The 23,424-nt window shown below is 35.7% G+C and overlaps 2 protein-coding genes across 2 annotated transcripts; one reads left to right on the top strand and one right to left on the bottom strand.

Annotated features, from left to right (window-relative positions):
- Window positions 1-3,118: 3,118 nt before the first annotated feature.
- LOC130713953 (uncharacterized) lies at window positions 3,119-8,903 on the bottom strand. The gene is made up of 6 exons (XM_057563780.1): window positions 8,292-8,903; window positions 7,827-8,041; window positions 5,873-6,161; window positions 5,705-5,790; window positions 5,506-5,597; window positions 3,119-3,779 (listed from the first exon to the last, which is right to left on the bottom strand). The coding sequence occupies exons 1-6, from the start codon at window positions 8,553-8,555 to the stop codon at window positions 3,532-3,534; spliced, it is 1,194 nt and encodes a 397-aa protein (XP_057419763.1). The 5' UTR covers window positions 8,556-8,903; the 3' UTR covers window positions 3,119-3,531.
- A 3,514-nt stretch (window positions 8,904-12,417) lies between these two features.
- Window positions 12,418-15,905, top strand: LOC130713952 (LEAF RUST 10 DISEASE-RESISTANCE LOCUS RECEPTOR-LIKE PROTEIN KINASE-like 1.2). The gene is made up of 4 exons (XM_057563779.1): window positions 12,418-13,431; window positions 13,906-13,941; window positions 14,052-14,321; window positions 14,719-15,905. Exons 1-4 carry the CDS (start codon window positions 12,489-12,491, stop codon window positions 15,633-15,635), a joined length of 2,166 nt encoding a protein of 721 aa, XP_057419762.1. The 5' UTR covers window positions 12,418-12,488; the 3' UTR covers window positions 15,636-15,905.
- The last annotated feature ends 7,519 nt before the right edge of the window (window positions 15,906-23,424 follow it).

The raw sequence follows: 23,424 nt of genomic DNA, 5'->3' as shown, positions 1-23,424 counted from the left end.
CCAAATTGTAGCAACTTTTTTTAATTTACAGGATTAGTGCAAATTGGCAATGATATTGGCGATACCACTTTTTTAACTTTTTAATATTTTTCCCGACTCTTTTGTGACGGAAACATATTTCGTCACAAAATTCTAGAAAATAGAATATGATTTAGCGACGGAATATGGAACGAGAAGTTATCCGTCGCATAGTTACCTTGCGACGGATAAATTCCCTCTCAAGATTCCGTCGCTATATTTTTCAAAAATTCACTAGAACTTTGTGACGGAAAAACTTCGTCGCAAATTATTTTCCGTCACTAATCACTTTGCGATGGAAATATTCTTTCTCCTCAATCCGTCGCTAACTCATTTTCTTCATTAGGATTTTGTGACGGATTAAATTATCGTCACAAAAATTGTAAAATAACAGCATCCATGAGAAAAGGAAGTGGTGTTGTGTTGCCAATCTGAGTGGTGATTTGCACTAGTCCTGTAATAAAAAAAAATGTTGCTTCAATTTAGAAATTAACTTTCCAAATTGCACTATTTTAGTAAAAAAAGTCGTTCTTATCTCTTTCATGTAGGTTTGGGTAGAATGAATATCAGTGTATGAACTCATCATTTTCTTATTTCAATAGCTGGAAACAAGCATCTCTTTAAAGATTACACGTACAAATGCATGAACAAGAATCACAAAGATATATTAACTTGGGAATGAACTCACTTATTCTAAGAATTTTACTTGGCTTATCATGTCCAAATTTTGTTTAAATCTCCTTTCTTTTATATGGTAACTTCCCTAGATTAGCTCATTTCCTAAATCTACATGTGCATCCTATTCCTAGTTCTCCCATAATGGTTGGAAATGGACCTCATGTACTTTGCTCAGGTCTGCCTTAGCCCTTAACTTATACCACCATCCACATACCTCCCCATTACATCACAACTACTCCACCTAGACAATCTCACCTAACCCCCATCAGATTTTAATCATAGCCTTTGGCAACTCATTGTAAAATGATTTTCATAAAATAAATTTTTAATCAATCATTTTATTGACTTTTGGAACTCTACCTAAAATGTTCAGTTTATCTTGTACTGTTTGGTAGTGGATTTTACCATAAAATGCTAATGATGTCGAAGAGTAACATTAGAAAACGTAAATAATCTGTTTGTATTAAAATAGACTAAGATATTAATTTTTTAAATACTTAGTAAAGCTAAGGCTTAATTGCACTTTTGGTCCCTTAAGTATCATGTTTATGCGATTTGGGTCCTTAATGTTCAAAACGAGCAATTTAGATCCTGAAACTTTATTTTTGTGCAAAACAAGTCCCTCCGGTAGTCTGCCGTTAGAATCATGGACGGAAGTTAATGACGTGGCACTCATTAATCTACTTAGGTCTCCCAGGAGCCCTTCTCATGTATGGAGGATGGAGTGGTGGAGCATGACTAACATGCCACAGTTTTGGTCCATTGGGTGGTAGTATAATATGCTCATATGTCCTCAGAAAAGTTTCACTCCTACAATTAACCAAAACATTAATTAATTGGCACTATCATCCCAGCTATTGTCATCAGAATCCTGCAGATCTTGCGCAGCATCATAATCTTCATCTAATGAGTCATCATCATCAGAACACCAGTAATTAGGCAACTCCTTCTCAGTTTCCTTTGAGTTGTCAACAACCTCAAACTCCACAGCTTTCTCACACTGTACTCCATCCTCCACGGCTTTCTCACACACAACCTCAACCTCCACATCTTTCTCACCCTCTACTGTTTTACCACACACACCACCACTAACAACCTCACCATTAACCTCACCAAGCCCATGTGTGTTCTCCCCAATGATCTCAAATGACAGCTCCCTCACTCCACTATCTTGAACCCCCTCATCCACAATACTCACAACTGTTTCTATCCAATTCTCCACAAAAATATCTACCTCATCATGCCCCTTAACATCACTGAGAAATTGAAGCACATCAGAATCATCATTAAATGGTTTTCTACCATTGAACAACCCAAGCCTAGGATTTCTGTACCAGAGACAATTTAATTGATGCATAACCCAGGCTTTTTACCACCTTGCCCACTTCTATGGAGTTAATTTCATCAATATCCCAATTCTCTACAGTTTTGCAAGCACCTCTAACGTACTCAAGCCTTGGTTCATCCACAAAGTACCCAAGAACATTGAGTCCAAAAGGGACCTGCGGTCAGGGACCACCTTTTCCCTTCCTCGAGCTCCACTCCGAGCACCGCTCCTGCCTCTGAAACCACCGTTCATCATTGGAGAATCTTAAGGCTTCACCGTTCGATCCAGGCAGGCGATGGCTCCGATTGCACCTCTCCGTTCTCACCTCTCTCAATCGCACGGTTCGCACCTTCTATTCTAGGTCTGGGTGCGATTTGGATTCGAAAATTTTGTCTGATTAGGGTTAAGTTTTGTTTTGTATAACATAGGTTAATTGTTTTTCTTTTTTCTTTTTTTATTTGTCCCTCCATGTAGATTAATCAATGCCAAGTAGATTAATGAGCGCCACGTCATTAACTTCCGTCCATGATTTTAACGGCAGACTAACTGAGGGACTTGTTTTGCACAAAAATAAAATTTCAGGATCTAAATTGCTCGTTTTGAACATTGGGGACCCAAATCGCACAAACATGATACTTAAGGGACCAAAAGTGCAATTAAGCCTAAAGCTAAACTTCTAAGAGGAAAAGATGTCAGAAATTTACACCGTTATCCCGTTTGATTTCCCATTTGTGTTGAAACAAACATAGAAATACATCCCAACACATCAGGGAAAAAACAATTTTGATCAACATTGAGTTCAACGAAAATCCGAATATACACCAAGTTTCATTCCTGTTCTCAAAACAAATATTAGATCTTTTTTAAAGTTTCATCTCTATATGAAAACTAAGATTTGATTCAAACGTTCTCTACCAAGTATTCATAATCCTTCTACAAACTAACTATTAACATCGTATGAGTACAAGAACAACAAGATATGGTTCCCCCACAAGGGATCCCAAACCACAGCAATTAGATATCCATCATATAATAGTGCCATAATTGGGCCTTGGATTTCACCCAGTTTCTTCTAAATCACAACATCTGTAAATATTCATGTCTAAAAGTTAAAGGGATCTCAACCATTATTGAATTAAAAAAGGCTTGTACACTCAGGCCTTAATCCCACACATCCTCCCTGTAAACCTCTTTGCATACCCTCTTTTGTTTTATATTTAGTTTTACTGCCTTTTCACAATAAGGCATTCCACTTACCTGATACTTTTCCACCCAAATAAAGCTACTCTTTTTTCCCTTTTTCATTTTCACTTTAGGGAAGTTGATTTCAGCTTCATCTTTTGTGCTGCTTAAACATATAACAAGAACCCCACAATCAGGCATGAGGCATCCCCTATGCCATCACAATCTCCAAACTTTGTTTTATCAAGTTTGCACCAAGCAATTAACACAGAAATTAAGGCTTAGTTTTGGCCGAGAGAAGGGAAAGACGTGTCATTTCATTCACTTCATCTGTGGTATGTGCCATGTGATGTAAAGAACTGATAATCAGGGTGATTCACCTGAACTAGCCTTAACCAGTTATCTGCAGCCTGCAAGAGGGAATTCATCACTTGAATCTCACAAGCTCCTTTCTTCATCCAAATAGATCCCTTTAACTTATAGGAAGCCATTGCAAAAGTAGGTATGGATATCTTTGGGACACCATCCATCTCACTGGGATAAACCAGTACTGGAGCATGAGCACCACCACTTCCTGCAAATTTATAAAATTAATTTTGAAAATAAATTAGTCGAAACTTCATTAAACAGAAATTACATTTCATTATTTTGAATGGAATCATTATTTTTGCATAACAGCTGAGATAACATCAACCAGTGTTAGGTTTTTAATTAACCTAACAGCAGTCACAAAGTAAAGGAAGAGAAATATGAGTAATTTTTGGGATTTATTATTATTTAAAACTGGAATTAGATGCTGGAAAATTAACAAGAAGGTAAAACTTCTTACAAGGGACTAAGAAGACTCCCTTCGAAGGGTAAAACCCTTTTACCAACTCAATACTCAAATCCGACCTAACCTAAAGAGAATACTCCTATTTATAATAAACTAACCCTACTAAGCAAATGACTCTGGTCCAACATAGGCCCAACTCAAAAAACAAAAGAACTCAATTCAAAAGCAAATAACAAAAGCAAACAGATAAAATCAACCCAAGCTCAAAATCAAATAGGCTCATTCGCCCCAGGCCCAATAGTATTTAGAACCCTAACAACCAGTTAGACAGAGCAATGTGTTTAAGAGTCAGTTCGTATTTTTCCATATTTGTAGACAGAGCAATGTGATTTAGAACCCTAGTCTCGTGCCTTTGAAATCGTCCTTCATTAAAAGATTAAAAAAACATGTAGTTACAAATCAGTTGCAGACTTGCACTCAGTCTGTTATTAACTGCACAGTTGACAACATGATGCAGCCAGTTCCCACAGAAACTCTGCAGAACTGTACTAGATGCTCCCACATGTGCAGGTGTGAGCAATGTAGTTGCAAAGTATCCCAAAAGATAATATTTAAAAAAAGGGATTGATGCATAAGTTATCACAAAGGTATAAGCTAGCTATAAGTAGCAAAATAAGGAACATATCAGAGTAGTTTAAGTGGTCAACAGTCAATACTAAGGCCAGACAACAATTGAGTGCAATACTTGAATGCTAAGAAGAAAGTCCAATCTGCATAGCATCAAAACCTCAGAATAACCTAGAAATTCTAAAACTGGTCTCAAGATGATTTGGCCAAAGAGGAAAAAGAATATCGACCTCATTCTTTGATCAGCTAGAATTATGTTTAAAACACAACCTCTCTTTCTATGTTTCCTCAACCCATATTTTCTTTGCCAAAGTAATTTATCAAGTGCTCTGTTTTAAATGAAACTCAGCACTTATTTCAATGGAAAAACATATATATACAAAAACACATAAAGCAAAATATGATGTGCTTATTATTCAGAATTAAAAAAGTCAAATGAAAGATAAAAAGAAATCTAATGAATACACATGCCATTGGAGCAGATGACTGTCTTTCATCTTAATTGACAAAAAGGGATTAATATGCTTTGTGAATATTCTCTTTCTGACTGATATTATACAGGATAAAGGAAACCCCTATTTACGTCCTCCAAAGTACAGGCATTAAACACTTTAGTCATTGAAAAAGCCTGTCATCAATTTAATCTTTTAACTATGCAAAGCATCATCAAAATGATCCTTCTTTGTAAGACAGATAAAGTATGGAGTCCTAATTTGAGGATAAATTTTGCATGATTAAGGGGACTAAATCGATAAAACTTTGCATTATTGACAGGGTAAATTATTCTAAAAAATCTTCAAATGCACATGCACTAACAACATTGAGGAAAAAACTAAGTGCAGCTTAACAAAGCTAAAATGCCACTGCAGATCAACACAGAGTTGAAGCTCCAAATTACCCGTCAATGGTGAATGGAGTGTATGGTATGTTAGAAAGCAGGCATCTAAATCTTTTAATGTTGCCCCTGTGGGTATTCTATATATAGGATACCTAGAAAATGACATCAAAATATGTTAGCTGACAAAAAAAACCAGCACTAAAGTAATTGTTATGTCTATCCAAACAAAACAAAAAAGAGGAAATAAGCATTAGATTACCATGCAACAGACATCCAACTGTTTGGCAATAAATCACAACTTCTCAGTGACTTGAGGGCGGGATAGTGGCGTGCAAGATCTAGTATCTGTCCACATCATATAAAATATAAGACGGAATGTTCAGAGCAATGGTGAAAAAGCCACACATTATTTCAAATGAGTAATTGCCTTGTCAGTCAAGGGTTCACGGCTGTAAGGAGGATCTTGTTCCAAATACTCAAAAAGCAGATCTTGAGGGTTCCCAGTTTCACTGTCATCACTAGAAAAGCCCTCTTGCATTGTATTGTTTTTATCGTGTATAGACAGTGTATGCATTTGAAAAGAGGCACCACCTGTCAAATATTTACTAGTTCTTTGTGCCATAAAACGCTCAGTCTTTTTACCATATTCATAATCGCTGCTTCCTTCACTACACGAATCTTTGCAGTAATCACCATCACTATCTTCACTGGTGTGCCTAATGACATTAAGAAAATCAGATCTGGTTGCTAACAAGATACCACGTGACAAACAAGCGCTTGAGTTACCCTTGTACGTTATAAGTGCATAGAGGTATGAGAATGAGTTTACAACAACAACAACAAAATCCTTATCCCACTAAATGAGTTTACATATTACAGAAATAGCAAAATTAAATTGACAAATTCAGTAGGACATTGACTACACGAGGAATGAGTAGCCACATAGAGAGACAGAAGAGAGAACAAGGTAAAAATATCTCATGTGAAATATATTGGGATCTAAAATGAATCACTAGTCCATAAAAAATATCAATTTATAACATATAATGATCAAGAGGGTGAAAAGTTATTGGTTAGGGTGAAAAGTGGATGGAATAAAGAGGATAAAGTCATATTTGATAAGATATTTGACACGACACACGCCTAGACACCTCACTCACCAACATTCTTCTAGTTCTATTCTATTTCTCCTGGTTTCACTTCTACCAAACAAATATAAAGGAGATCCCCTGAAGCAATACAGGGAATCATATTAAATATTGATCAGATAACCACCACATCAAACATAAGAAGAGGGCTCTCAATACCCTCAAGTGCCGTGTCTCCAATTACCTCACCCCACAAACATTTTCTTCACTCTTCCACCTGACAGCCAATCTTTTACAGCTAATCATATCTAAACAGCTGGACAGAGTTGCTCAAAAGAAGTGAATCAAACACAGCATGAACATAAAATATAAGCAACAAAGACACAGGATATGGTTGACGAAGATGCAGCTACATAACGACCTTAAGAGCTTAGGACAAGGCTTAAATACAGTGCACACACCCACACAACAGTACCTTTCACAATTCTGTCCAAATTTCAACAAAATAGTCTGAAAGTAAAAGCATGACATCTCTTTGTGGAAGTGAGTTCAAAATTCAGTGCTTTAAAGCACATATCCAAACAATTCCCTCAATAGTGATTTAAATAGAATTGAACACTTTTCAGAGTAAACTCATAAAATTATATAACTTATGCCTTCAATATCAATTTTGATAAACCATGATCCATGTATTAAACGTCAATAAAAATGCTATTCATTCTATTTTACTAGAAGGGAAGAGTGGGAGGCTAAAAAATGGTGATTAAGTTTAGTCCACAAATCATCCGAAGAAAGATTACAAACAAAAAAACAAAATCAAATAGTTATAACCTATAGAATTCAAATTATTTACATAATTATTTTACAAAAGCCCAAGTTACTGCATCCAAAATAGGGGATAGTGATCATGACATTCCTCTTGAGGGTAAACAAAGTCAAAACACATACCATTTTCTATTATAAACAGCTAACAATATCATCTTCCTGGTTTTCACCAATTCAAACTGCCATTTCGACATCTATCACAAGTATAAACTTACAAAGACTAAAACCACATATATTTCTCTTTCATTTACTTCTCTTTTTTGTTTCATTTCACCTTTCAACCAGCATGCACAAACCTCATAAGATCCATTTAACCAATATGTACATATACAAAAAACAAATCAGAGAGCACCGGAGCAGAAGAGCTGCAACTGTCAACAACTCTCATATTTCCAGTGGTTAGTTTCTTAAGTTACCAATTCTTATGCACATATAAAAAAAAAGGGTTTATATGTGAAATGCTAATACCTTGGCTTGGCACTTGGTTTCTCTGCAGACTGACCATATAGCTGAATAGCTGACAAATACGGAACATAATATTGAACAACAGATTCTCCTTGATCAAGCAGCAAAGGCACTCCTGCTCCATATGCACTCCACTCCTTAAACGATTCCCACAGATCATTCAAGGAGAAGTAAGACTGATACTCTACATCACAAGTCTTCCAACCTCTCATAGTTGTCTACACCCACAACAGAACAAAAAGGAGTCAAAAAAACATTCAATGCTAACAAGAATTCTAAGAATCAAACTTTGTAATTGTAACCAACCAATTATACAACTAAATGCACGAAAAAGGGTGAAAACCATGACAAATTCATGTCCTGAACTAGTTGACAGCTAAATATTCAACACCACATTTCAATGATTATTTCAGCAGTTCAAAAGCAACCCATCAAAAAGTAAAAACCATGAATTGAGTTGAGATCAACCTTGGAGAAATACTGAGCCGGAACAAAAGGCGTTGTTGACTCCAAGAACCTATCAATATTACTAATAGACTCCACAGATGGACAAAGAGTTTCAGGACTCTCATTTTCAGCAGCAACAAGTTTACTCTTGGGTGTTGAATCACCACCACTTTCAGCTTTCTGAGCTTGTTTACGCTGATTCTGATTCTTCCTTGCCTTCACCGGAATATAGAACCGATCATCACCACCACGAACACCACCAAACTGCAGTGCAGTCCCCAGCATTTTCCAACTATTTTCTCCTCCGTTTGGCCACAGAGGAAAGTACTAGACGATGATGAACAATACCCAGATAACAAAATCGTTTTTTTACCAGTTTCCGATTGTTTCCAACGAAAAATAGATGAAACCCAGAAATTTTTTTGGTCAGAAAAGGTTGCGAGTAAAGGGATGATTGGAATGATTGAAGGAAAAGCGAAGAAAGGAACAGTGAAATTGAAGAAGAGAAGAAGGGTAGAGGAAGAAGAAAAGCTTCAACGCTTTCTCTCACACTGCGACAAAAACCAAACTGTGAAAGAGAGAGAGGGGAAAGAACGAGTGCATACCAAGCTTGGTGGAGATTCTGTTATTCTCCATTTTCTTGGGTCATTTCACAAATTATATGAAGTTCAGGGACTCACTTTTTTATTCTTTGTCTCCTTTTCATGTTACTAATCCTTGCATTAAAAAATATTATCTTTGCATTAAGAACTTCCTTTAAAATGAACTTCATTTATTTATTGGTATTTTTTATTAGTGACTATCTCATCGTATATTCATTCTTTTTTCTCAAATATTCTTATTATCGACATTCATGAAATTTGTTCCTTCAAGTTTTAGAGTTCATATTAAATAGGTAGGTCTTCTCTAGTAAATTTATTTCATATACAATATTAAATAATGGATTAAATAAGAAGTCCAACTATCTTGGTTGTTAGAGTCATTTCTATATAATAAAATTAATGTAGTGTCAATACAGATGAATTCTTTTTTAACATAAGGATTGGTAATATGATTATGATACCATATGTAATGAAAATGAAATTTGCTCAAACTTTCGGTTGGTCTTCTATTTATGGAGTGAGAATTTGAACATGTAAAGACTCTTTATCATTATCACTTAAATTGAATGTGAATAATGATAAAACATGAAAATTTGGTGACATCTCATGTGATGTGAGCTTTGGACCACTTCAAACGGCCTCGCATTGCCGCTAACCAGTCCTTTAATTGAGTAGTGTCTGTCTTTTACTGAATTTGAAGATGAGCCAACCAAATGAGAGTGCCACCTCATTGCTAAAGGATGAGTCATAGATTATGAAGATAATCCTGAAGTGGAGTGGAGGTTGGGGGCTATTATGCTATAGTGCTAATAAGAAGGGACGTTAAGATGAGTTTGATCCAACTTTTCAATTCACTTAACTCAGTCATGCGGGTAGGTAGGTTGGATGATTCAACTCACTAATTTGTTAACTTACAAACTCGTTGGGTGTGTGTTTGGTTTTAAATCTGGAGATGTCAAATATAGATTCAGAAATTCAAAAAAACTATTTCTTGCTTCTGAAAACGTGAATCGGGTCAAATGTGGATCTTGGATGAGTTTTTCAAACATGCTCTGAATTAATGACGGGCGAGATGGGCCAATTCGCAGACCATCTTGATTTTTTTTTAAATTTACTTTAAATTGTTTTGAATGGCCAACATATTAATGTTTTTATGGTAGGTAAATCCACTATAAAACGGAGTGAGTTAGTTTTGTCAACTTATATTTACTAGCGGACCAACTCGCCTTACCCATTAAAAGTAGGTTGAAAGTAGATTGGCCCACTTTATCGTTTCTCCAAATAAATTTTAAGATTTTTTACTATTAATTTTAACCGTTATTAAGTATGATCATTGGTATATAATTTATGGATTCAACTCATTCCACTTAACTCATCAAGCGAGATGAATGGAAAATTAAAAGTAAATTTTTATATTCTTTTTTAATGTTCTAGGAGGGTTGTGGTGAACCAACATAACACATCAAAACAAAAATATATGAAACGAGAAATCTCATTTCTTTGAATACCTTGTTAAGTTGAAGTCCACAATCATACTATCATTTCTGATGTTCTTCATAAAAATCGAAGAAAATAGTTTATGATGTGATAAGTTACCATGTGAAAACCGTGAAAACTAGGACAAGAAATGGGATATCAATTCAAGTGACCCACACAGATTGTCCTTATCAATAAGATGGTCCCTTGAGGCTTTGGATTGATGGACTTTAATTATACAGTGTGTCTATTCATGGTTCAACATTTACCAGTTATATATGGCTTCATCCAGCATATTCTCAAGGCATTTTTAAAATTATTCCACTTCAAGTTTTGGTGGGTCCGGTCCATTTTTTTGTGGCCGGTCAATGTTTACATCTCAATATGAAATGTACGTATTACATCATCCATGAGACATTAATAAAAAAGAGAAGAAATAACCGATATCTCAAGCAAACGAATAACATCCAATGAATCGCTCTCACATATTAATATTCTAGCAGTTTTGATTAATTAACATATTATTTATTTATGAAAGAGAACTTAAATCAAACTCTCCACTCAAATAATGAATAAATTGCTAATAATAAAATACATTTACTAAGAATGTGACTGAATTTTAAAAAATTATCCAAATATTATATGATTATAGAATTTGATTAAATGGATATAAGAAATTTTATGTATTTATATAAACTATTTTAAATTAAATATACCAAATTTATATTATAAAATTGAAAATAAAATATCAACATAGAGTTTGGGTTAAGCCTAATTTTACCTTCAAAATGGTGATAATTGTCTTCTCAGATATAAATGTTATCTTGCTCGTATCTCTTCTGGAGATGAGACTTAAACACACTTTCTCACTCTCAAGGTTACCTTGATGTCATCTTAGAACTTTAGTTAGGTCAAACTCTACCCAAAAGCTAGCTTTGAGCTAAAGATGATCTTCCATATATAAGGATCATCTTAACCATATCTCTAGCCGGTTCAAAAAAATAAAACTATATCAGTAGATCACTAGCCAATGTGAACCTACAGAACACGCTGAAACATAGGAGTATTTGATAAAAGTCATAAAACTTCTCAAAATTTTTTGGTCAACAAACTTTTCATTGGACAAAGCCTACTTATGTCAAGAACCCAATCACAGTAAGCCCATTTGTACATACTTCCTGGTTGTGGGTTCCAAAAAGAGTATAATTCCATATAACTGTAAAAAAAGAACTATAGAAGCTAAAATCACTCAACAATGAATGATGCGAGCATAGCATAGGATGATTGGAAAATTTCCTTTAAGCATGAGGTTGGGAGTTCGATTCACCAATAACTAATTGGCAATAAAGCATATTTTATGGTCAATTATTTACCATTTGATATGAGCACCCATAACAAGAGGTTAATCTTCAATGCTATCTCTTTGTTCACCATTATTGTTACTTTATAAGAAGCCTTTCTAATGGCTGCTTAAATTTGGCCTAAAAATATACATTTTGTCTCCATCAACTAACCAACCAGGATGTGTAAAAACCAAGGAGAACTTATTAAATAATTCTGAACTGCTGAAAGCTTCCAAACTGTCATACAATTTAGATTACCCCTTTGATTTGTACGCTGGCATGATGAATTTGACACGTCTCAAGTTAACATTTTCAACCCAAATAATCGACCATTCCTTCAGGAATTTAAAATGCCTAACACATTTGACTTTGTCAATCTAAAATATATTGCAATATTGCTCTGACCATTCTTCTCTGTCAAACAGTATTAAGTATATCATGATTTTTAAATGGACTACGTAAATTGAATCAAACTTCACAAAATAATACTTAAAAGCTTGAGTAAGCAACACCTCATAACCGTTACCAGGAAAAGAAATAACAATACCTCAACGGCTCAACTCATTAGCCAGGTCACAATTTCCTTATTCTGAATTTTGAAGTCAACTAGTGATGCACTAGTTTAGGTAAAATCACTGGAAACCCCTTTAATTCAAAGACTAACTTTGAAGTATTTGCATAATAGTTGAAATATGTGAATATATATATGCACACACACATGTCACAGCAAACCAATAACATGATCAACCTCCTATGCTTATATGAATAGCAGCCTCTTTTGAATAATCAAATGCTAAATGATAAACAGAAAAGTCTGCTATAATACATCATTTCAATCATTCACAGATTTATCAACCTTCCCTTATAGAAATGTGTATTTCACCAAGCCTCTCTTGCCTAGATCGTTACGCCTTTCGTGGGGGTCAGAACCTTTGATTTCTCATCTTCTTTTGGTTTTTCTCATGGATGATCATCTTCACATGATTTCCTCATTCCTTACACCAATATTCACCCTCTCCTTCTTCTTCTTATTCGTGATCACCTTGCCTACATTATCAATTTGCCAAGAACATAACAAATATGAAGTGTGTACCACGCCATACACATGTGGAGAATTAACCAACATCTATTACCCTTTTTGGGGAGATACCAGACCAAGTTACTGTGGTAGAAACAAGCAATTTGAGATCAAGTGTGAAGGGAATCAAAACACCTCAATTCAAATAGGTTCACAAAGTTTCAAAGTTCTGCAAATCGATCAACTCGGTTACACTATGAGAATGGCTCGAAAAGGCCTTGTCTATGATCATTGCTCTTCTGGTTTGAGCAACACTTCTTTGAACTCAGAATTCTTCCATTACATGCCAAATGTAACGAGCATCACCATCTTCTATGACTGCCCTGAAACTGCGCTTCGAAACGGCAGAAACTCGTTCCCCTGCAAGGAAGGAATGAACAAGAGTGCTGTCTATGTGGATCATGCAACTGCAGAACAAGTTCAGAACTGTAGAGGAGTTAGTATTGAAGTGAAGTTGTCACATGAAGTGGACGATAACGTTGGAGGAATTGAAGGGCTGAACAAAGCTTTGGATGCTGGATTTGATGTGAATTATGATTCAGGCTATCAAGTATGCTTGAGATGTCTTTTGAGTAATGGAACCTGCGGATCCAATGATAAGTCTCAGTTTTCATGCTATTGCAAGGATGGATCTGAAGCTTCAGATTGTTCTCATCATCACAGTATGTTTTCTTTTCCTTTCTCTTCTCTTCTCTTCATGCATGTGCATACACATAAGGATTTAGATATGGGCTTGTTTAATGCAAATTGGCTGCATCAAAGTCTATGTTTGTTTGTATACCAATTGAGTGCAAAGTGAACGGATTTTTATCCACTTAATTACCCCACATCTTCCTCTGAACTTGTCAGAGCTCTAATCAGAATTTTTTGTTTCTTTTATCCTCCTCATCTAAATCTGGATTGTATTGTGTGAAACCTTATGAACATTTTGGTGATTTTTGACTTTGACAATTTTGATTTGTTCATAAATCAACATCATTTCTATTGTTATAAAGTTCAGTAACACTTCATTAATAAATAATCACAGTTTCACACACTAAAATCTCACCGTTGAATTGGTATGAACATTCAGCAAGATTGTCCTATAAATGTTTTCACTTTTCACTCATCTTAACCTTCTATATTAACTGTTTCAGGCAGTCAATGGAATTGGAAAAGGAAGGTTGGTGTAGGTAATACACCACACATTCACAATTTTCCTTGATAGTTTCCTTTCATTGTGATATATTTATATTTCATTAATATATTCATACCAGTTGAAAATTTTAATGATTCTTCTTAGGTGTCACTGCTGCTGTGGTCAGTGGAGTTGCTGTAGGCCTTGCCATATACATCTACTATAGGCAAAAGAAGAAGAAGAAGAAGATTCTTCTTGCAGTATCATCTGTACTATCTAAGAGCTTCTCTTCTGGTACTTCTTTAGAAGACATTGAGAGAGGACATAAATACCCTGGACTACACTACTTCACCTATAATGAACTCGAAGAGGCCACAAACAACTTTGACTCAGCCAGAAAACTAGGAGATGGAGGCTTTGGGACTGTGTATTTTGGTAAAAGCCAGCATCCTTTTTTATAACTATTAGGGCTTATTTGATTTCCTTCTCAGTTTTCTGAATCTAAGAATCGTTTTCATTAACAATTTGAAACATGTTTTTTCAGAAGAAGAAATGAAAAAGTAAAAACAGTTTGATGGAGATGTGTTTGCAAAGCTGAAAAATCTGTGAATTGAAAACTATAAACAGAAATAGTAGATATCTCAGATGGATTTCAGTTTTAAAACTGAAACTAAGAACTGCTTTTAAGATCAATTTTTAGAAACTATTAACATGAAAAGGGGTTTTTTTCTTGAAAATTGTTTTACAAAAAAATGATCAAACAAGCCCTTAGTATTTGAATTTTTGGTAGCTCTCAATGATCACTGACCGCATTCTGATATATCTTGTTTAGGAAAACTTCAAGATGAGCGTTTGATTGCGGTGAAAAGGATGGCTGAGAACAGTTGGAGGAGAGTTGAGCAATTCATGAATGAAGTTGAGAACTTAACTGGACTACACCACCAAAATCTTGTGTCATTATATGGATGTACTTCTCGCCACAGTCGCGAACTTCTGCTTGTCTATGAGTATGTTCCTAATGGAACTGTTGCTGATCACATTCATGGTCCACAAGCAAAACCTGGCCAACTTTCCTGGCATATCAGAATGAACATCGCCATAGAGACCGCAAGTGCATTGGTATATCTTCACGCTACTGACATCATTCACAGAGATGTGAAAACTAGGAACATTCTCCTTGACAATCACTATAGTGTCAAAGTAGCCGATTTTGGACTTTCGCGTCTTTTACCGGACCATCTCACTCACATTTCAACAGCTCCACAAGGGACTCCAGGTTATGTGGATCCAGAATACAATGAGTGCTACCAGCTTACTGACAAGAGTGATGTTTATAGCTTTGGAGTTGTGCTGATTGAGCTAATATCATCCATGCCTGCTGTTGATATCTCTAGGGAAAGACGTGAAATCAAATTGTCTACCATGGCCATTAAGAAGATTAGGAATGGGACATTACATGAACTCGTGGACTCGAACCTTGGGTTTGAATCGGATTTCAAGGTAAGGAAAATGATCAATGCCGTGGCGGAGTTAGCATTTCAGTGTTTGCAGAGTTCTAAAGATGTGAGGCCTAGTATGGCTGAAGTGCTAGAAAGGCTAAGGGATATACAGAGTGATGGGAAATATGAAAGCAAACCTGAGGTGATGGATATCCCTGAAGATGATGCTGCTTTGCTCAAGTATGAGCCACCACAATCACCAGATTCAAATTTGAGGAACATATCTACTCCACCAAATCGAAGCGAATAATAATCCTCCTTTCTTAATTCAACAAGTTGGTCTTGACTCATATGTGGGTTAGGACTGATTACTGAATGGGGTTGGCTGGAATGTTTTGACAGTTGTAGTCAAGAGCATGAGTTCTATCACATACTAACATTGATTAGATTAAGGAGTACATAGATACAACGATAAAGCAGCTTTGGTTATGAAAGTTTGTCTTGTTGATAATTTTTTATTGCTAATTTTTTTATACCAAGTTCAAGTCCTTAATAATATTAGTAACACATTTGTGGCTAATACTTGAGAAAGTCATTTGCTGAGTAATATCAAGACACATCTTTACATCATAATGGATCACCAACGAATGGTCTATTTTCTTCTTTTTTTCCTAAATCGAAGTTTAGGGAAAGGTCTCATTCCAACGTTATATATGGCTATCAGTACTTGCACAGAATCTACTAATGAAAACTATCAGTGAGAAACTCAAAAATTAACTCAAAGCATGTTTGAAGTCATGTTCAGATCTTCCAAAATTAACTCTGCTCCCACAAAAGCTATTAGGAATAGCTTCTCCCATAATCAATTCTTTTTCCAATGTGAAAATTTACCGTGTATCAAACATGCGCTCAATCTTTGACTTTATATTACATTCTACCAGTTAGGTAAACTCTTGTTTGCACAAATGGTATATTTATATACAGAGCTAAGAACTGATCCAATTTGATATACAGGATCAGAGTGGGCATGGGACTTTTTCTTTTACATGTCATCTGCACCATAATCTCATATACTAGTTAAGATGTTAAACAGAAAGAGTAGCTGCATATTATAGACTTTTGTACACATATAGACCACTTTTAGATATTATTTACGGTTTTGGTGTAGCATTTTTTTTTTACGGATTTGGGGTAAATCGCCACTTTCATTGGCGATTTCACTTTTTATTTTTTTTAAATGGCACATTGGAGTGGCGATTTCACTTTTTTCTTTTTATTTTTTTTTAAATCGCACCTAGCAGGGGCGATTTCAGTTTTTTATTTATTTTTCCTGTCTCATTTAGCGACGGAAAATATCCGTCGCAAAACGTTCCGTGCTAAGCAAATTCCCTCTTAATGTTCTGTCGCTAACTCTGGTTTAATTATTTACTAACAATTTGTGACGGACTGAGTTTCCGTCGCAAATAATATTCCGTCCCTAATTTCTTTGCGACGGAAGAGTTATTTTTCCTCGTTCTATCGCTAATTCTTTTTCTTTTATTGACTAGGACTTTGTGATGGATCCCGTTTCCGTCGCTAAATTTGACAGGGAAAGTAAAAAAATAGTGAAATCGCCACTGGGAGTTGCGATTTTAAAAAGAAAAGTGAAATCGCCACTGGGAAGTGCGATTTAAAAATAAAATTAAAAAAAGTGAAATTGCCAATAGAAGTGGCGATTTACCCCAAATCCGTAAATAAATAAAAAGTTACACAAAAACCGTAAATAACATCTAAAAATGCTCTGTATATGTATAAAAGTCCATATTATATGGTGGACTTTTTTTTGGAAAATATATCCCGTTGAATTATATCGCGGCTGTTTCAAGTCTTCTGTATCCTCACTTGGGATACATAAGCATTGTTATTCTAATATGATTATCTATTATGTTGTCATGAAAAATCAACCACTAAGTTTTATTTAGAAAGCAGAGTGATTTGATAAAGAAATTCATTTATAATGGGGAAAATTTTAAATAAAAAACTTATTGCGGTGGTTAAAACCGCCGCGAGTGTTTAAGAAAAAAAAGAAGTTCCGTAGGGGAGGAAAACCACCGCTAGAGGTTAAATAAACTAACATTGATACAACTCTCCTGCGGCGATTCTAACCGCCGCTAAATGCTAAACAGTTTGTTTAGTGTTTGTGAATCTACGGCGGTTTCAGTGGCCGTTTCAACATGCACATGGTGTTTTGTGGGGGTTGTTCCAGCCGTTTTCATAAATCGCCGCAGGAAGTGTAGCGACGGATGCAACAACAAAAGTGGTTTGAAAACCGCTACGAGATGCATTTAGCGACTGTTAAAATTGTCGCAAAGGATCCTGCAACCACATACCGCAAGATGCAAAGTTTGTTGTAGTCTAGATGAAATTTTTTAGATTAATATATTGAGACTAACAAATAATTTTCAATATATACACCTCAAAGTCTGAAGTAAACGCTTAAGGAGTCTAGTTATCTATCAACTATGTGTTGGACTTGTTAGGATAATGTAATAGATTTTCTCAATTGTAGAAAATATTTTATTTTTGGGTTGTCTAAATGACTCATGTGAAAGTTTGGGTTAAATAACTCATCATCCAATCACATTGGAGATAAGTGATTTAGAAATAAATTAATAAATAAAATATAGAAATTCCAACTCACCTATCTCCAATGTGATTGGATGATAGATTATTTAACCCAAACTTTCATATGGGTCATTTAGACAATTTTTTTTTATAAGCAATTGTAGAAAATATATAAATATAATGCCACCACTAATAAAATTTACTTTTCTGTCAAATAAAGGACAATCTACATTGATTAGTAGGAGCTGTCACATTAAAAAAAAAATGACAGCATGTCATGAAGAAAGAGTTCCCATTAAACTGCTATACGAAAGAAATTAGTCCGTGACAATCATTGTATTATAACGACTATTAGTCTATTATACTTGTCATGATTAATCAAATCCCCAAGTGGATTAAATAGTGGTGGAGAATGAAAGCTGAAAGCAGAGTCTATAGCATTTTCCATCCACTCATTCCCTATCTGAAGTAGCCAAAGGAACATTAACAATTTAACATTTACAGACTAGCAGTCGCAGATATGTAGAAGGACAAACAACATAATTGTTTTCAAGATATCGTCAAAGAGATTTGTCATATAGTAACATATACTAATAGACATTTTTCATCTTATATATATATCCCATACTCTGTCAAAAGGTGTCATATTATATCTAAAGCCAAAAGAGATCTATGAGACTATGACATGATCCTGATGTATTAATAATTTTCATAGCATAATTTTTTAAAAATAGGAACTATAACCAATGATTTGAATGATAATTTGTAACATCTACAATATCATTAAAACTGCAGAGGGATTGTTTTATATATAATTTACAGTGATGGCAGGGTATGAACTGAACAGGATGATTAATATTTTGGTTTCTAACGCAGGGACACATACGAAGTTCGATCACCTGACTTTCACATGGAGGTGTTATCCTATACGTACAGAAAAATACTTGCAACATGCTTTCAAACACACTTGATGTAATTAATTTATTTTTTAAGAAGTTATTAAACTAGAATAAGTCATGGTTGGTATGTACGAATGAGGCATTACATTAACTTTGAACGACTAAACATGTGTTTATAAACATTATAAGAGTTAAAGTTGAGGCGTTGAGTATTGATAAAGTCTTTTTTTTTTTTTTTGATAATTGATGAAGTCTTTATATATTTAAGACTTTGAGATGATTGGTTGCTTACGAGCGGCCTTGCAACAGTATTATAAACGTGCTGACTTAAATTTGATTGGTTGTAACACTTCTAATCATTTTGGCTGGCCAATGAATTTTTCGGGTTGTCTCAAGACGATATTGAACTCGATAACCTTTTGAACTGGCGGGAACAATGGTCCTCTTGAGTACTCCATGGTGTACCCTCCCACATGAGTTACTTGCTATTAGCCTCGACTTCAGGCTATAGCTATAATTAAAGCTATGAAACGAAGGTATGCCATGCAAATCGGGACCATATCAAGCTGGAAATTAAAGCTTCAAAATGCAGGCAGTTAGGTGAGCAAAAAAGTGGTGATAGTGAACATCATAAAATCATGTAAATGAAACAGGGAAATCAGGGATGTTTGAGGAACATTACCTAATGTGACAAGGCAAAAGAAATTGTAACGTGATGAAACGGGCAAAAAAACTCCCATGAATGAGGTACATGTGCTTCTCAGCCACCATGTGGTGGCTGTAGACGGGGCCATAATTAGATCATGAGGAGATGATGCATAAGACTTGTGCCTATGAAAATAATGTCTATTTCAAACCGTTAACTATCATTGTAAGGTGTTAGGAAATATAATGGATAACAAACGTGGACAAAAACTGAACAAAGGAAAATGGTGGGTAAATATCTGTAAAATGCATACATCTAACACACACATGTAAGAGAAGAGAGTGATGTAATTAAAATCATATATGACAGAAGAAAAAGATAAAAAATAAATGAGATGTACCTTTCGAATTTCAAAAACTTTTGACTTTAATTAACTCATCAAAATCCCTTAAAATAGGAGAGGAAATATTTTTTGGTCTATAATATAATTGTTCAGGTTTTTTGAATAGCAGACCATGCTGTGTCTTGTTGTGGAGCCAAGTGGGTTGTGGCAGGTAAAGTAAGGATTGTTTTTGTTGTCCCTACTGTTTTGTCATTTATTATGGAAAAATTTATTATGAACCAGTTTTTGGTGGTCTAAACTTACACCACTACCTGTTGACCTGATACTGGAGGTAATTTTGTATTTTTTGAAATTTTGAAAAAACAAATAATTAATATAAAATAGAATGATTAGTGAATGTTAATTTATGATTTAAGCTAATATAGTTCATCTCCCTTGTGAGACCCAAGATTTTAAGCTTAGAATAAATTAGTGAAATTCCTTATTAACGAATAAGTTCGATGTATCGTGAAGGGAAACCTGAACAAGAGTTTATTGGATGAAATAAATTTATGAAGGAGAAGGTTCAGGAAAAGTTCAAGGATTGTATCAAAACCGATAAAAGTATAGCACGACTAACATTCGCCTAATCTTAGGTCAAAGACACTAGTAAATAGCTAATTTACACTTTAGGACGCGATGGAAACTAATTCCAAAAATCTTCAGAGAAATGTTAGAATTTCTCTTATTCGTCAGTAAACAAGTATTTCGATGCGAAACCCTGGAATGTACGAACGTCAAATTCCAATTCTCGGAAGTTTGCCGAAACGGAATCCCTGATAGTTCAAAAACCCTAAAATCGACGGACGATGAAGACTTTTTCTATTCGGAGCTTCAAATAAAGATTTCATCCGCTCAAGCCCACTCTAATCGACGTTCCGAATCTTTCTTCAGAAGGAAGTTTCTGCATCCGAGGTCAAAAGCATAAAGTGCATAAAGTGCATTTTTAAGCCGGTAAACATTAAAAACAAGCCTCGAAAACCAAAAATCATACTGATATTTCTTTGGAGAATTAGAAGATTCAGCGGGAAGAATATCGTGTCTAAAATACGTTGGAATCAGTAGGAAAAATCGGAATCGCGAAATTCTCATTTTTCTGCATTTCCCATTTCCTATATATAGTATGAAAAATGAAAAAAAAACAAAAAAATTCACAAACACACACACACGGCCGAGGGGTGCAAGGAGGAAAAAGGAAGAAGTTGATTTTCGTCGTTTCTTGCCCGATTGCTTCACCGTTCGTTGCTAATCGAAGACATCGAGGTATAGTTACTATCCCTAACTTCTGATCGTCAGATCTATCGACTTTTTCTATGTTTTTCTGAGCTCAAAGTTTGGAGCTTTTTGTAAAACTGTCCAAATAAGCTGATTTTGGTGTCTAAACTTAATGCCCACGTGCTCTAGAGCATGAATATCCAGTTGTTTTCGACTGAATCCTGCCGAATCGTCGCAGAGGTCCAGTTTTCTGAAAATACCCATTTTCTGACAGAGGTTCCGCTTTTTGGATCAAAAACTCTCGACTGAGCTTAGCTTCAGTAGGATTAGTTGTTATAAATGTCGTTAGGATCGAGCTCATCAAATTTGTTTTTCGAAATTCTGATTTTGAGTTTCCGAGCTAAAAATAATGACCAAAATACCCCTGCGACAATTTTCGACCCGATAATTTTTCTGAGAGTTTCCCTGGCCTAGATATCGCCTAAGAATACCTAGGGATTGATTTAGATCGAAGAAAAAGTTCGAAAACCCTATTTTCTATAGTGGCCGAAACCTATTTGCTTGGGTACCGTGTCCAAAAATAATTTTTGAGTCTCTATGACCTGAGCCATTGCGTAGCTCTTTCAATTGTGGAAATTTTGGCGCCGGTTTCGTGTCATTCCGAGTTCTGTAGCTCAAGTTATGCACGTTTTAGCGAATAAAGTGTTTTTGTACAAAACCTAAATCGAGTCAAAACTCATCCATTCGGGGAAAGCCCTTCCTTTCGTGCCTAAATGTTGTACTCTGAAGCTTCTTGAGCTTAGTCGAACATTAGTTAGGATTGTTTCGACTGTATCGACTTGTGTTGATTCATTATTGCTTTGTTTGCTCAAAGGTTCAATTGTGGAAACCTTGGGATTGACTGAACAAGCTTGTGAGGGAGACCTACACCGCGAGACTGGAACAACTCGAGGTGAGGGCAACTTACTTACTAGCTATTTTTGTGTGTAGGCGTCGATAAATTCGACTTGAATGTATTGTGATCGTGAGTGGCAACTCACTGTTATTAGTTAATGACCTAGAGTCGACTTGTTCGACTTATTTGTTAAATTCTGCACAAATATTGCATGAACTGTTCTGAAAAATGTTTTCTAGAGGCTTCGACCGAGTGAACTTATATGAGACGTGTGTCTCCGTTTTCTGAGAGGCTTCGGCCGTTTACTGGTTTCTGTCTTATCGCTTTCTAGTGGACATGACAGGGTTATGTTTTGCAGCACTGCATTAATGTTTCATCGCTCAATAGAGCTTGATTTATTTGTGTTTAAGATTAAAATGTGCTGACTGTATTCGTGCATTTAATGCGACTTTCGGAGTGTGGATTACACTTATCTTCGTCATGGCAATGACGAGTTTGTTTTGGGAATGTTTGATAGGTCGAACCAAGGTTCGAGCCTTTATTGTTTTAGGAATCGAGACCTTCCCGGGGAATTACTTGGGTTTATTGGGATCTATTACTTATAGAGTTTTGAAACAAACGAAATCAGAACTTGATTTGTAAATGAAATTCATAATACACTAATCAAAGATAGAACACTTTTAAATAATGATGATAACCTCTTGGAAAAGACTTAGGATGTGAAAATGGTTTGGAAAACGGGAAGGGTCGACAATCTAAGTGTGAGGAAAACTTTGAGTGCGATAGCACCTTTTGTTCCTTTAGTGGTTTATCTAGCCATCCAAAGGATGAGCCTGGGATGATTGGAAAGCCCCCAAGTGCGAGTGCACCATCTTTGCTCATTGAGCAGCCTTTCGCCATCGAGCTGATGAGCCTGAGTAAATTGAAAAGTCACTGAGTGCGAGCAGCATTCTCCTTGTTCGTTGAACAGTCCATTTGACCATCGAGCTGGTGAGTCAAAGTAACTTGAAAAGTCACTGAATGCCAGATGCATTCTTTTGCTCGTTGAGCAGTTTGTTTGGCCATCGTGACGGTGAGCCCAAGTGACTAGTAAAGTTACCAAATGCGATTAGCACTTCTTTGTTTACCTTAGAGTATTGTAGAGACAATGTACTCTAGCTAGACACGCGTGCCTTGGTGAGGACGATTCGTTGTTTGGCTAACCATATTGCATTCATGCATACATTTCTTGGAAAGTGTGCTGCTTTCCGAAGGACGATCTCAGATCGGACTTCAACGGAGCTTGATGCCCCAAATGGAGCGTGCTGCTTCACAGGAGCGTACTGCTTCATAAAAGCGAGGTGCTTTAGCGAAGCGAGGTGCTTGGCTTGTCCCATCCATCGAGATGGTGACATTTTATCCGGATCATCTTTTGAGCATGACATTGCACTGGCACGCCATGCACCTAACCATACTTGT

The sequence above is a fragment of the Lotus japonicus genome, chromosome 4 (genome assembly GCF_012489685.1).
Source record: "Lotus japonicus ecotype B-129 chromosome 4, LjGifu_v1.2".
Lineage (NCBI taxonomy): Eukaryota > Viridiplantae > Streptophyta > Magnoliopsida > Fabales > Fabaceae > Lotus > Lotus japonicus.
The sequence above is the reverse complement of the archived record's forward strand: the minus strand, read 5'-3'. Positions and strand labels throughout refer to the sequence as shown.